This window comes from Loxodonta africana, chromosome 8, assembly GCF_030014295.1.
Source record: "Loxodonta africana isolate mLoxAfr1 chromosome 8, mLoxAfr1.hap2, whole genome shotgun sequence".
Taxonomy (NCBI): Eukaryota; Metazoa; Chordata; class Mammalia; order Proboscidea; family Elephantidae; genus Loxodonta; species Loxodonta africana.
The window spans coordinates 31867837-31883264 of NC_087349.1; the positions used below are offsets into that span (position 1 = coordinate 31867837).

At 37.8% G+C, this 15428-nt stretch overlaps 1 protein-coding gene across 1 annotated transcript in view; it reads right to left on the reverse strand.

Moving 5' to 3' along the window:
* Positions 1-15428, reverse strand: part of CFTR (CF transmembrane conductance regulator) — a 196596-nt gene that overhangs the window by 145202 nt on the left and 35966 nt on the right. Inside the window, exon 4 of the mRNA XM_064290397.1 lies at positions 888-1103. Within this exon, the coding sequence (XP_064146467.1) occupies positions 888-1103 (216 nt within the window). The remainder of the gene's footprint in view (positions 1-887; positions 1104-15428) is intronic.

Genomic DNA, 15428 nt, shown 5'->3' on the forward strand with positions numbered 1-15428 from the left:
GGTTTTACAACACAATTGACCTTGCCTGTATGTTACGGAAGTCCTATATGTTATTTGCCAGAGGTGAATTTTAGATCCATTGCCCTCATAAGCCAAGTACACAAAGTTTTTACATTGGGGGAATTAAAAACGAAGGGTGAAGCATTACCCAAATGATTGAATCAAAACAGCTTTCTACAATGACTTGATAGATCCAAGCAGCCACATCTAGTGCTGAATCGGTTTGGTGGGAATAGACACCACTGAAATGGCTTTAAATCCTGTTTGTAAGGTAACTAAGTCTTGGACTGAATTCCCCTAAATCAGACTTCAGTAACTTCGGCTCTTGCCTGGACAACACATACAAAAAAGTAGGGTAGGTTCTTATGGTCGCAAAGCATATATACAGGATGATAAAAACCTAACACAAAATAAGGCAGTAAATACCACTGCTGTGTCACAACTAGTTAACAGGTGGGAGCTTTTATTGCTTGGGTTATCATTAACAATTAGGTATTACCTTCTTGCTATTGAACATGGCATTTTACCATAAGATGGCATTTTGTCCTTCACTTTTATGCAGACTGTGAGAGTCGTTTTAACAAGAAATGATAGTTCCCAAAGAATGACGACATAACTAGTGATTAAAATAAAAATGAAGCCTACAATATAGGCGGTTTATAGGGAGTGCTCAATAATTATTAGTTGAAGTAAATTTATTTATCAAGAAAAATTAGAAATCTTAATTATTTCTTCCATTTATTTCATAGGTATCAGTTACCAAATTGATTTCAGCATTTATTCAACGGCAATGGGTTTTTTATACCAGCTTTGCCATCTTATTTGTGGCATTTAAAACATAATGCTACTACATGTATCATGGAGCCTGCGCAAGGACGTATCATTACCTTCTTATAAATCAAACTAAACATAGCTATTCTCATCTGCATTCCCATGTGATGGAGGCCAAAAATGGCTGGGTGTAGGAGGAGCGTCCTCACGATGAAGAGAAGGCACAGGCCTATGGCCAAGTAAATCGCAATGGAGCGTTCCACCTTGTTATCTGGATCATAGGAAGCTATGATTCTTCCCAGTAAGAGTGGCTGGACTGCCTTGGTGACTTCCTGCAGAAGAGAAAAAACAGAGAATGTAAATTTCATTTTATAAATTTTATAAAATGGCCTGACCATTTCAACATGAGAAGTTTCATCTTTAGTTCTTGTTAGTTGCAGTTGAATCAGTTCTGACTCATGGTGACCCTATGTGTGCAGAGCAGAACCACTCCATAGGGATTTCAAGCCTGTGACCTTTTGGAAGCAGATCACTCATCTGTATAGAGTAGGACTTAACAATGGACTTACACAGAAGGCCATACCATACATGAAAACTCCTGATGTTATTTTTAATATCTTGATACTTTGAAATAAGATTTGTTGTTTGATTGTAGCAAAAGTCATTTGGAGACAAGTTTGTATACAAGGTAAATGTGTGGGTACTTTTTACTAAAAAGTGAAGAGTGGCTATAAAGTAAAGGTGTGGTTTACGGAGTGGTTTATTAACTATTAACATTTATAGAGCACTTAACAGTTTATAAAAGATTTTTGCCTTTGATTTTCATGACAACTCTAGCAATTAAAGTAGGCATTATTATTCTAACTTTGAGATAAAAAATTGAAGGCTAAAGAGACCAAGTGAGTTGATGTAATTTCAAATTAGGACTTTGAAAACCATTTTGAGCTGTGGCATTATTTTGAGAATGAACACAACTTTGAGAATCCAGAAGAGCTGGCAAAAGGAAGGGAGGAGCAAGCCCTCACTGTTGTTGTTGTTAGCTGTCATTGAGTCAGTTCCAAACCATAGCAACCCTATGTACAACAGAACAAAACACTGCCCAGTCCCGCGCCATCCTCAAAATTGTTATGCTTGAGCCCATTATTGCAGCCACTGGGTCAATTCATTTCATCGAGGGTCTTCCTCTTTTTCGCTGACCCTCTACTTTACCAAGCATGATGTCCTTCTCCAGGGACAGATTCTTCCTGATAACACATCCAAAGTATATAAGACACAGTCTCACCATCCTTGCTTCCAAGGAACATTCTAGTTGTACTTCTTCCAAAACAGATTTATTCCTTCTTTTGGCAGTTCACGGTATATTCAATATTCTTCGCCAACACCACAATTCAAAGGCGTCAATTCCTCTTCAGTCTTCCTTACTCATTGTCCAGCTTTTGCATGCAATGATGCTGTTGAAAATACCACGGCTTGGGTCAGTCGCACCTTAGTCTTCAAGGTGACATCTTTGCTTTTCAACACTATAAAGAGGTCTTTTGCAGCAGATTTGCCCAATGCAACGCGTCTTTTGATTTCTTGACTGCTGCTTCCACGGGTGTTGCTTGTGGATCCAAGTAAAATAAAATCCTAGACAACTTCAATATTTTCTCCATTTATCATGATGTTGCTTATTGGTCCAGTTGTAAGGATTTTTGTTTTCTTTATGTTGAGGTGTAATCCGTACTGAAGGCTATGGTCTTTGATCTTCATCAGTAAGTGCTTCAAGTCCTCTTCACTTCCAGAAAGCAAGGCTGTGTCATCTGCATAACTCAGGATGTTAATTGGTCTTGCTACAATCCTGATACCCTGTTCTTCTTCATGTTGTCCAGCTTCTCGGATTATGTGCTCAGCATACAGACTGAATAAGTATGGTGAAAGGATACAACCCTGACGCACACCTTTCCTGTCATTAAACCACATTAAACCAGGATACTTGTTCCTTGTTCTGTCCGAACAACTGCATGTTGATCTATGTACAGGTTCCTCATGAGCACAATTAAGTGTTCTGGAATTCTTATTCTTTGCAATGTTATCCATAATTTGTTATGATCAACACAGAGGAATGCCTTTACATAGTCAATAAAACACAGGTAAACATCTTTCTGGTACTCTCTGCTTTCAGCCGGGATCCATCTGACATCAGTTATAATATCCCTGGTTCCACATCATCTCCTGAATCTGGCTTGAACTTCTGGCTGTTCCCTGTTGAAGTACTGCTGCAACTGCTTTTGAATGATCTTCAACAAAATTTTACTTGTGTGATATTAATGATACTGTTTGATATTTTTTGCATTCTGTTGGATCATCTTTCTTTGGAATGGACACAATTATGGCTCTCTTCCAGTCAGTTGGCTAGGTAGCTGTCTTTGAAATTTCTTGGCATACACGAGTGAGCACCTGGGCTCCATTTGTTGAAACATCTCAATCGATATTCCATCAATTCCTGGAGTCTTGTTTTTCACCAATGTCTTCAGTGCAACTTGGACCCTCTTCCTTCAGTACCCTTGGTTCTTGATCATGTGCTACCTCCTGAAATGGCTGAACATCAACCAATTCTTTTTGGTACAGTGATTCTGTGTATTCTTTCCATTTTCTTTTGATACTTCCTGAGTCATTTAATATTTTCCTCCATAGAATCCTTCAATGTTGCAACCTGAGGCTTGAATTTTCTCTTCTGTTCTTTCAGCTTTAGAAATGCTGAGTGTTTTCTTTCCTTTTGGTTTTCTAACTCTAGGTTTTTCAGATTTCATTATAACACTTTACTTTGTCTTTTCAAGCTGCCCTTTGAAATTTCTGTTCAGCTGTTTTACTTCATTTCTTTCTTTGGGTTTAGCTACTCTAGGTTCAAGAGCAAGCGTCAGAGTCTCTTTTGACATCCGTTTTTGTCTTTTCTTTCTTTCCTGTCTTTTTAACGACCTTTTGCCTTCTTCATGTATGATGTCCTTGATGTCATTCCCCAACTCGTTGTCTGGTCTTTGGTCATTAGTGTTCAACGTATCAAATCTATTTTTGAGATGGTCTCCAAATTCAGGTGGGAATATATTTAAGGTTGTACTTTGGCTCTCATGGACTTGTTCTACTTTTCTTCTGCTTCAACTTGTACTTGAATATGAGCAATTGTCTCTTCCACTGTTGGCCCCTGGTCTTGTTCTGACTGATGACATTGAGCTTTTCCATCATCTCTCTCCACAGATGTCGTTGATTTGATTTCTGCGAGGTCCACATGTACGGTCACTGTTTATGTCAGTGAAAAAAGGTATTTGGAGTGGAGAAGTTGTTGGTCTTAGACAAAATTCTATCATGTGATCTCCAGCATCATTTCTATCACCAAGGCCATGTTTTCCAACTCCCGTTCCTTCTTCTTTGTTTCCAACTTTTGCATTCCAATCACCAGTAACTACCAATGCACTAGCATCATTTAAAGACAGTCACTTCTGGCATCATTACCTTTCAGAGTCTGAAACACGAACAGACTTCAAGGATGGGGGTTTCCTGCTGACTTCAACGTCAGGCCAGTTTCCGATGACTCATCAACTATCTTCTATGCCTGTATGATCTACCTACTAGTATCTTTAATTGACTACTTGCCCATATTTTCATCATATACATTAATATTTCTCCTGAGTATGTAGGAATAGACCTGAACCCAGGGATTTGAACCTTCTTACCCATCCTACTAAACTGTCTTCGAAAGGGAAAGACAAGTAAAAGAGGGATCTAATGCTAAACCCTCAAGGGAAATGATGTTATGCTGATTGGCTGAATTTCAAATTTATATTTCAAGCTTGGCTGGTCTCCCCAGAATTGCTCAGCAGTACTCTCCCTTATCCCTTAATCTCCTTTTCCATTCCCTACAATATGTTTTCTAAACTTCAAGTGCCCAATAATACCACCCCCCTCATTCTCAAGAGATGACTACGCTTTTTCTGTATCGGCTTTATCTCTTCACAACCCCACAAGGAATCCTAGCCTAGATATCCCAATACAGTGTCAATACCCATTGCCGTGGAGTAATCTGGTCACATAGCAACCCTATGTGTACCAGAGTAGAATTGTGCTCCACAGGGTTTTCAATGGCTGATTTTTCAGAAGTAGATCACCAGTCACCTCTGGGCGGACTTAAACTTCCAACCTTTTGGTTACCAACCAGCATGTTAACCATTTGCACGACCCAGAGATTCCATATTCTAGATACTTAAAAAAAGAAAAAACTAAACCTGTTGCCATCAAGTCAATTCCGACTCATAGCAACCCTATAAGACAGAGTAGAACTGCCCCCATAGAGTTTCCAAGGAGCAGCTAGTAGATTCAAACTGCCAACCTTTTGGTTAGCAGCCAAGCTCTTAACCACTACACCACCAGGGCTCCAAGAGCCATCATTATTGACCACTGGCTTTATGTAGCCACTCATTCTGTACTTTATATACAGTACTTCATTTCAACACCACTGTGTAGACCAAGGGTCTAAATGTAATGAAAGAAGATTCAAACCTTTAAAAAAGTTTCCAAACTTATCACAAACATGGATATTATAGTTCTATCAGGTCACGATAGCCACATTTTAAATATATTTGAATTATATGAAAAATACAGACAAGTGCTGAAAATAAATTCACTTACCACCTACCCAGACATATCTGCCAAAGAGCACTTGTTTTTTAAAACTAAATAAGCACAGAAAATACCGCTTGAGTGCATGTACCATCTTATGCATGCTTTTTCCTTTTCTTACGTGTGCACGCAGCCTTAGAACACACATAAAGAATTGTTTTTTAGGTTTCAAATTGTACATAAATGGTATCAGACCATGCGTTTTTCAAATTTTTCTTTTCTTTTTACTCGACACTGTGTGATACTTATGTGGCTACCTCATTTATTCTGGAACTGTTTCACATTCTATCACATGAATAAATCAAGTTATTTGCCCATTGCCCTACTTTGGGGTGCTTGGGTTGTTTCCACATCTACTGAATTGTTATTTGCTTGCAATTTATAACAAAATAAGTAAAACTGGTATTAATCTAAATGGGACACTTGTTTTATATGCTGTCATTACTGAATTAGTTGTCACCTCGCTCAAACCAAAAGAGGACATATTCCTAGCCTTTGAACGACAATGGCCATTTCACAAAGCCACTGGTAACATTACTCTAGGAGAGCATGTATTCATAGGAAAAAAATAAAATTTATTTTTAGTAGAGAAAAGTCTGATAATAAAACCACCTGCAAACACCAAACCAACATAAACCTCACCACAACACTGAACTGTTAACATTCAAGGGCAAAATCAGCACTCTGACAACTCCCTCTTCTATAGTTTTCACTAATCTGTTTTAAGCAGCATATTCTCTAATATTTACAATGGAACCATTTACAGGTATCACCTGATTTTTTTATTTGGAAGAGAGAAACAATGGTAACTGATACCTGTACTAATCTAGAAGTGCAGTCCTTTATAAAAATCCCCCCAAGATTAACTGGGAGAAACACAGCCCCAGATTCTTGGAAAGTAAATGCTTTGTGTACCCATTGCTGTAACCTATTTCCAGAGTCACAGAAATTTCCTGATTTACCACCACAGGACATAGTACAAGCAAACTCAGGCTTGAATGTAATGAGGAAAAGCATACTTTTATTTGGTGTGTGAACGTATGTGTGCCTTTGTGTGTATGTGTGTGTGTGTGCAGACAGAGAGCCCTGGTGGTGCAGTGGTTAAAAGCACTCAGCTGCTAACTGAAATGTCAGAGGTAATAACCCACCAGCTGCACCATGGGAGAAAGATGTGGCCATCTGCTTCTGTGAAGATTTACAGCCTTGGAAACTCTATGGGGCAGTTCTACTCTGTCTTATAGGGTCACTATGAGTCAGAATCGACTAGACGGCACTGGGTTTTTTGGTTTGGGGTGTGTGTATGTGTGTGTGTATAGGCAAAACTAATATATAAAAACTGTTTAAACTCACTAGGAATAAAAAGTAATGGTAATAAAAATAATATACTCCTTTTCACTTAGAAATCTGAAAACACTTTTAAAATGATAGTACCTAGTGTTGGTGATGACTGAGGTTTCACCCCTTAGTATCAAGACAGTAAATTCTTACATCTTTCCTGGGAAGGCAATTTGAAAATCTGCTAAGATTTAGTTTTTAAAAGGATGTGCACTGAAGGGCTGTTTAAAATAATGAAAAATTGGAGGCAACCTAAATGAGGAACTGATTAAATAAATTATGATACAGCCATATGATTCATTAAAATGATTACACAGGAAAACATCTAACAACGTGGAAAGGTATTCACAGTACATTAAAAGATGAAGCAGATTCATAACACATTATGTAATGATCCCTCCTCCCTTTATTCAGGATTAACATCAAATTATCAGTGATTGGCTGGTTATTTTCAAAATCAGAAAAAACTCTTAAAAGAATAAAAAAAATTAGTATAGACAATTGCATATACCTTATACTTAAGAAAGCATGCATAAAAAAAATGGAAGAAAGTAAACACACATATAGGTATACACCCAGAACTTATCATAAGACACAGAGAGCACTGGCTTATATATAAAGCCAAAGCCTTAAGATTCAGCTTTTGGCAGAGTAAACATGAGTGTCAAATTTTTGTTTATCTTGGCACACTAGAGTCTGATGGTAATTTTTGGTTTTATACTAATTGCTGGAGGAAATTTTTTTCTTTCTTTCTTTCTTTTTTTTTAATGCAAAAGTGATTTTATTTCCCAAAGTGGGATTGCTGGATTGGGAGATTCTTCCTTACTTTATTCTTTTCTTCTTTATTGTACTTTAGATGAAGGTTTACAGAACATACTAGTTCTCATTGAACAGTTAGTACACATATTGTTTTATAACATTGGTTAACAACCCCACAGTATGTCAACACTTTCCCTTCTCAGCCTTGGAGGTAATAGGGAGATTACCAGCTTTCCTGTTCCCTCCCGCCTTCTAGTCCTTGCCCCTGGGCTGGTGTGCCCCTTTACTCTAATCTTTGGCTGAAGGGTGAGCCTTGGGAGTGACTTCACTACTGAGCTATAAGGGTGTCTGGGGGCCATACTCTCAGGGTTTCTCCAGTCTCTGTCAGGCCAGCAAGTCTGGTCTTTTTTTGTGAGTTAGAATTTTGTTCTACATTTTCCTCCAGCTCTGTCTGGGACCTTCTATTGTGATCCCTGTCAGAGCAGTCAGTGTTGGTAGTCGGGCACCATCTCGTTGCTCTGGACTCAGTCTGGTGGAGGCTGTGGTAGGTGTGGTCCATTAGTCCTTTGGACTGATCTTCCCTTGTACCTTTAGTTTTCTTCATTCTTACTTGCTCCCGAAGGGGCGAGACCAGTGGAGTATCCTACATGGCCGATCACAGGCTTTTAAGACCCCAGATGCTACTCACCAAAGTAGAATGTAGAACATTTTCTTTATAAACTATGTTATGCCAATTGAGCTAGATGTTCCCCAAGACCATGGTCCCCACAGCCCTCAGCCCAGCAATTCAGTAACTCAGGGAGTTTGGATGTGTCTATGGAGCTACCATGGCCTTGGCTTGTACAAGTTGTGCTGGCTTCCCTGGTACTCTGTACTGTCTTACCCTTCATCAAAGTTTCCACTTATCTATTGCCTATTTAGTGTTTTTCCATCCCCACCCCTCCCCTCCCTCATAGCCATCAAAGATTGTTTCTTTTTGTCTGTAAACCTTTTTATGAGTTTTTACTGTAGTGGTCTCATACAATATTTGTCTTTGTGATTGATTTATTTCACTCAGCATAATGCCCTCCAGATTCATCCATGTTGTGAGATGCTTCTCAGATTCATCATTGTTTTTTATTGTTGCATAGTACTCCATTGTGTGTATGTACCATAGTTTGTTTATCCATTCATCTGTTGATGGGTATCTAGGTCATTTCCACCTTTTTGGTATTGTGAACGATGCTACAATGAACATGGGTGTGCATATGTCTATTCTTGTGATGGCTTTTATTTCTCTAGGATATATTCCTAGGAGTGGGATTGCTGGATCATATGGTATTTCTATTTCTAGCTTTCTAAGGAAGTGCCATATCATTTTCCAAAATGGTGGTGCCATTTTGCATTCCCACCAGCAGTGCATAACAGTTCCAATCTCCCCGCAGCCTCTCCAAGATTTGTTATTTCCTATTTTTTTGATTCGTGCCAGTAATTTCAGGGTGAGTCAGCATCACATTGTGGTTTTAATTTGCATTTCTCTAAAGGCTAGTGATTATGAGCATTTCCTCATGTGTCTGTTGGCCACCTGAATGTCTTCTTTGGTGAAGTGTCTGTTCATTTCCTTTCCCCGTTTTTTAATTGGATTATTTGTCTTTTTGTTTTAGAGGTGCTGGATTTTCTTGTAGATTTTAGAGATCAGACCTTTGTCTGATTTGTAATAGACAAATTTTTTTTTCCCTGTCTGTAGCTTCCCTTTTTATTCTTTTGGTGAAGTCTTTTGATGAGCATAAGTGTTTAATTTTTAGAAGATCCCAGTTATTTAGCTTATCTTCTAGAGTTTGTGTGTTGTTGGCTATGGTTTGTATCCTGTTATTGCCATGTATTAGGGCCTCTAGCATTGATCCTATTTTTTCTTCTATGAACTTTATAGTTTTTGGCTTTAAATTTAGGTCTTTGATCCATTTTGAATTAGTTTTTGTGTATTGTGTGAGGTATGGGTCCTGTTTCATTTTTTTGCAGATGGACATCCAGTTTTGCCAGTACCATTTGTTAAAAAGACTGTCTTTTCTCCATTTGATGACTTTGGGCCCTTGTCAAAGATCAGGTGACTGTAGGTGGATGGATTTACATCTGGGTTCTCAATTCTGTTTCATTGGTCAGTGTATCTATAATTATACCAGTACCAGGCCGTTTTGACTACTGTAGCTGTAAAATAGGTTCTGAGGTCAGGTACTGTGAGTCCTCCTACTTTATTCTTCTTCTTCAGTAGTGCTTTATGTATTCGGGGCTTCTTCCCTTTCCATATAAAGTTAAGGATTAGTTTTTCCATCTCTTTAAAGAATGTTGTTATTTGGATCGGGATTGCATTGTATTTGTAAATCACTTGGGGTATAATTGTCATTTTCACAATGTTGAGTCTACCTATCCATGAGTATGGTATGTTTTTCCATTTATGTAGCTCTCTTTTGGTTTCTTGCAGTAGTGTTCTATAGTTTTCTTGTATAGATCTTTTACATCCCTGGTTAGATTTATTCCCAATTATTTAATTTTTTTAGGGTTTATTATAAATGGTATTGTTTTCCTGATTTCCTTTTCATCGTTCTCTTTATTGGTGTATAGGAATCCAACTGATTTTTGTATGTTTATCTTGTATCCTGCTTCTCTGCTGAATCTTTCTATTAGTTCCAGTAGTTTTCTCATGGTGTCTTTTGGGTTTTCTACATATAGTACCATATCATCCGCAAATAGGGACAGTTTAACTTCTTCATCACCAATTTGGAGGCCCTTTAGTGGGTTTTGGGTTATTTCTTTTTCTTGCCTTATTGCTCTAGGTAGGACTTCCAGCACAATGTTAAATAGGCGTAGTGATAAAGGGCATCTTATCTTGTTCCTGTTTTCAAGGGGAATGTTTTCAGCCTCTGTCCATTAAGAATGCTGTTTGCTGTTGATTTTGCATAGCCCTTTATTATGTTGAGACATTTCCCTTTTATACCTATTTTATTGAGAGTTTTTAATCAGGAATGATTGTTGGACTTTGTTGAATACCTTTCCTGCATCGATTGACAGAATCACGTGGTTCTTTTTTTTCCTTTTATTTATATGGTAGATTACATTGATTGATTTCCTAATACTGAGCCACCCTTGCTGGTATGAATCCTACTTACCTGTAAACTCATTGCTGTCGAGTCGATTCTGACTCATAGCGACCCTCCAGGACAGAGTAGAACTGCCCCATAGAGCTTCCAAGGAGCACCTGGTGGATTCAAACTGCTGACCTTTCAGTTAGCAGCTGTAGCACTTAACCACTGTGCCACCAGGATTTCCACAGTCCTACTTGGTCATGGTGTATTATTTTTTTGATATGATGACAAATTCTATTGGCTAGAATTTTGTTGAGAATTTTTGCACCTATATTCATGAGAGATATTGGGCTGTAATTTTCTTTTTTTGTGGCAATTTGGCTGGTTTTGGTATCAGGGTTATGCTGGCTTGATAGAATGAACTCAGAAGTATCCCTTTCTTTTTTATGTTCTGAAACAGTTTGAGTAGTGCTGGTGTAAGCTTTTCTCTGAATGTTTGGTAGAATTCTCTAGTGAAGCCATCTGGGCCAGAGTGTTTTTTTTGTTGGGAGTTTTTTTTTTTTTTTTAATTACCTTTTCAGTCTCTTCTCTTGTCATGAGTCTTTTCGGATTTTCAACATCATTTTATGTTAGTTTGGATAGGTAGTTTGTTTCTAGAAATTTGTCCATTTCCTCTAGGATTTCAGATTTGTTGAAGCATAGTTTTTGATAATAGTCTGTTATGATCCTTTTTATTTCAGTTGGGTCTATTGTAATGTGCCCCATTTATTTCTTACTTGGGTTATTTGCATTCTGTCCTGTTTTTCTTTTGTCAGCTTGGCCAGTAGTTTGTCGATTTTGTTGATCCTTTCAAAGAATCAACTTTTGGTTTTGTTGATTCTTTCTATTGTCGTTCTATTCTCTAGCTCGTTTATTTTTGCTCTGATCTTTAATATTTCCTTTCTTCTGGTGGCTGTAGGCTTTTTTTTGCTGTTCTCTTTCTATTTGTTCGAGTCATGTAGCTAATGTTTTTATTTTGTCCCTTTCTTCTTTTTTTGACGTGTGCATCTATTGCTATAAATTGACTTCTAAGGACAGCCTTTGCTGTGTCCCAAAGACTTTGGTATGATGTGTTTTCATTCTCATTTGATTCTAGGAATTTTTTGATTCCATGTCTGATTTCTTCTATTACCTAGTGGTTTTTAAGCAAGGTGTTATTCAGTTTCCATGTAACTGATTTTTTTTTTCCTTGCTTTTTCTGTTGTTAATTTCTACCTTGATGGTGTTGTGATCAGAGATGATATTTTGTATTATCTCAATGTTTTGGATTTTGTTGAGGGTTGCTCTGTGGCCTAAGATGTGGTCTATTCTGGAGAACATTCCATGTCCGTTGGAAAAGAATGTGTACTTTGCATATGTTGGATGGAGTGTTCTATATATGTCTATGAGGTCAAGTTGGCTGATTGTGCCTTTTAGCTCTTCTGTACATTTGTTGAGTTTCTTTCTAGATCTTCTGTCCTTTACCGAGGGTGGTGTGTTGAAGTCTCCTACTATTATTGCAGAACTGTCAGTTTCTCTTTTCAGTGGTGTTAGAGTTTGTTTTATGCATTTTGGAGCCATGTAATTGGGTGTGTAGACATTTATTATAGTCATGTCTTCATGATGGATCATCCCTTTAATCATCATATAGTGCCCTTCTTTGTCTTTTATGGTGGATTTTGTTTTAAAGTCTATTTTATCTGAGATTAGTATTGCCACTCTTGTTCTTTTTTGGTAGCTCTTTGCTTGGTATATTTTTTTCATCCTTTGATTTCTAGTAAATTTATGTCCTTGTTTCTAAGGCGTGTCTCTTGTAGATAGCATATTGATAGATTTTTTTTTTTTAATCCATTCTGTCACTCTCTGTCCCTTAATGGGTGCATTTACACTCAGTGTAATTATTGATAGGTGTGAGTTTATTGCTGTCATTTTGCAGTTGTTTTTGTGTGTGTGTGTGGTGCTGATGTTATCTGTGTTGCTTTTACTCTTCTGTGCTGAATTTTTGTTTGTGGATTTTTTTTTCATTTATTTTGTTTTTGTAGATTTTGTTTCTACCGAGTGTTTATGTTTTTCTTCTTTATTTTGATAAGTAGGCTTGTTAACTTTCTTTGTGTTTTCCTTGAAATTTACCTTTATCTTCCTAGGTTTCAACCAGTTTATTATTACTTGGTATCACCTTGCCTTCCTCTCCATTAAAAAGTTCTATACCTACACTGTTTATCCCCTCTGTTATTGTTCTAACATTGTTGTCATTTACAGATTAATGGAGGAAATTTTTTTTAATACTCTGTGTAGAAAACAATGCCTACTCATGCTTAATACACTGAAGAATTGTTCAAGAGGCTTACTTTTAAGTATTTCCTTTGTTTTGCTACAATTTTTTGTAATTTTTGCAAAATACATATATACACAAACACCAGGAACAAAATCTCAACAGTATTATCATACTACCTGTCTGCCTTTGAATCATGTTTTTAGATACGGTGGCTAATTCAAAATGTTTTGCTTTCGGTATTTACCTTTGCATACTTAGTGATTCATTAGCTATTACTTGAAAAGTCTTCACTAGAAATCTAAGCTATCTTCTCCATGTTTCATAAGTAAGAGTTCCTGGATTTGCTGAGATGGTAGCAATAATAAATTTTGTCCGGAAAATACAATAATGCAAGCTGTGTTAAAATAGTAGTTTTAATTTCTGAAGTAATGCTTGAATCTAGCTATCATTTTTAAACATTAGAAAAATATTTTTTCTGTACCCTATAACAATCAAATGGATTCTTCAAGACAAAGGACCACAGACTTGGGGGACATTGGCACAACATAGTACAGAAAGTCAATGTTCTGTATGCTATTTTGCTGATTAGCAGCTGGGGTCTTAAAAACTTGCAAGCAGCCATCTAAGAAACTACTATGGGTCTCTTCCCATCCAGAGCAAGGGAGAGTGAAGGAGACCAAAGACTCAAGAAAGCAATTAGTCCAAAGGACTAATGGACCACATGAACCACAGCCTACGTGACCCGAGACCATAGAACTAGATAGTGCCTGGCTACCACTACTAACTGCTCTGACCGGGATCACAAGAGAGGGTCCTGGACAGAGCAGGAGAAATATGTAGAACACATAAAAAAAAAAATTAAACTCACAAAAAAGACTAGGCTTACTGGTCTGACAGAGACTGGAGGAACCCCGAGACTATGGCCCTTCTGACCTGGAAATGAAGACATTCTTGAAGACCATCTCCCAGTCAAACAATAGGCAAGCACAATAAGATAAACAATAACACCTGAGAGGAATGTACTTCTTAGAACAATCAATTGTAAGATAAGAAGGCAGGAAGGGGTAGATAATCAAGGCAAAAGAAAATGAGGAAACCAGGGCGGAAATGGGGAGAGTGCTGACACATTTTGGGAAATGAAACCAAGGTCACGAAACACTTTATGTACAAACTATCAATGGGAAAACAATTTGCTCTGTAAACTTTCACCTAAAGCACATGCACACACACACAGAGAGACACACACACAAAAGGATGCTTCAAGACTTGCTTATGTCATGCTCCAAAATTCCCCTTCTTACTCATAACCCTAAATCAAAGTGAAACTGTTGTAACACATTCCAGTTCTCTCAGTTGATCATCAGTTCAAGCATTGGGATCAATTCAACATTTACCTAGCAAATCAAGTTATAAATTAATATCACTGTCACTTAAGGCCCTCCTTGGAAACTCTGTGGGGCAGTTCTACTCTGTCCTACAGGGTCGCTATGAGTCGAAATCGACTCGACAGCAGTGGGTTTGGTTTTTTTGGTTTTGGTCACTTAAGGTAAATACCATTTCACTAGACTCCATGTAAGGAGCTCTGTGGCTCAACAGTTGAGCGCTTGGCTGCTAACCAAAAGGTTGGTCGTTCAAACCTACCCAGCTGCTCAGCCAAGAAACACCTGGAGACCTGCTTTCACAAAGATTACAGCCACGAAAACCTTAATGGGCAGTTCTACTTTGTCATAACGCTAGTGGGGTTGCAATGAGTCAGAATCAATTCAATTGTACCCAACGACAGGTCCCATGTCACGTAATTTAAAAGATGGAAGGAATCATAGAGCTTGTATATCATACTGTAGCCCCTACAATTGTATAGTTAAGAAAACTGAGGTCCAGACAGGTTCTGTTATCTGCCAAGATCACGAAATAAGCTTATGGCATCAGGGCATAAATATATCCCAGGAGAGTTAAAAAATATTGCACCTTTGGAAAAGGTACATGCACATAAATTTTACTTTGTTTCACCACTCATGTTCATGGTTAGCTATACGAACTAAAGATGAACTAAAGATCTGCCATGTTCCTACAGAGGAATGAGATAACTGGGTCATTTTTTAATCACAAGAGCGTGATCACAGGCAGTTAGTCATTTACAAATAAATTTTGTTCCAAAATTTCACATGTAAGAACAGGGGTTGCATTTTCCTTTAGATAGACTATTCTGTTGAACATGCTGTTGGATTCCTAGTTTACTCTTTAAAAGTCCATATAATGCAAAATACTCTTAAAGGACCATTCTGTTCTAAGGTTGTTGTTGTTGTTGTTGTTGTTGTTGTGTGTTGTTGACTCAATTCCAACTCATAGGGACCCTATAGGACAGAGCAAAATTGCTCCATAGGGTTTCCAAGGCTTTAAGTCTCTATGGGAGCAGATTGCCACATCTTTCTCCCTCGGGGTGGCTGGTGGGTTCAAACCACTGACCTTTCAGTTAGCATACCAGTGTTTCAACCACTGAGCTACCCCAGGCTCCTTCTGTTCTAATTAAAAAAAAAAAAAAAACCCCATTGCCGCAGAGT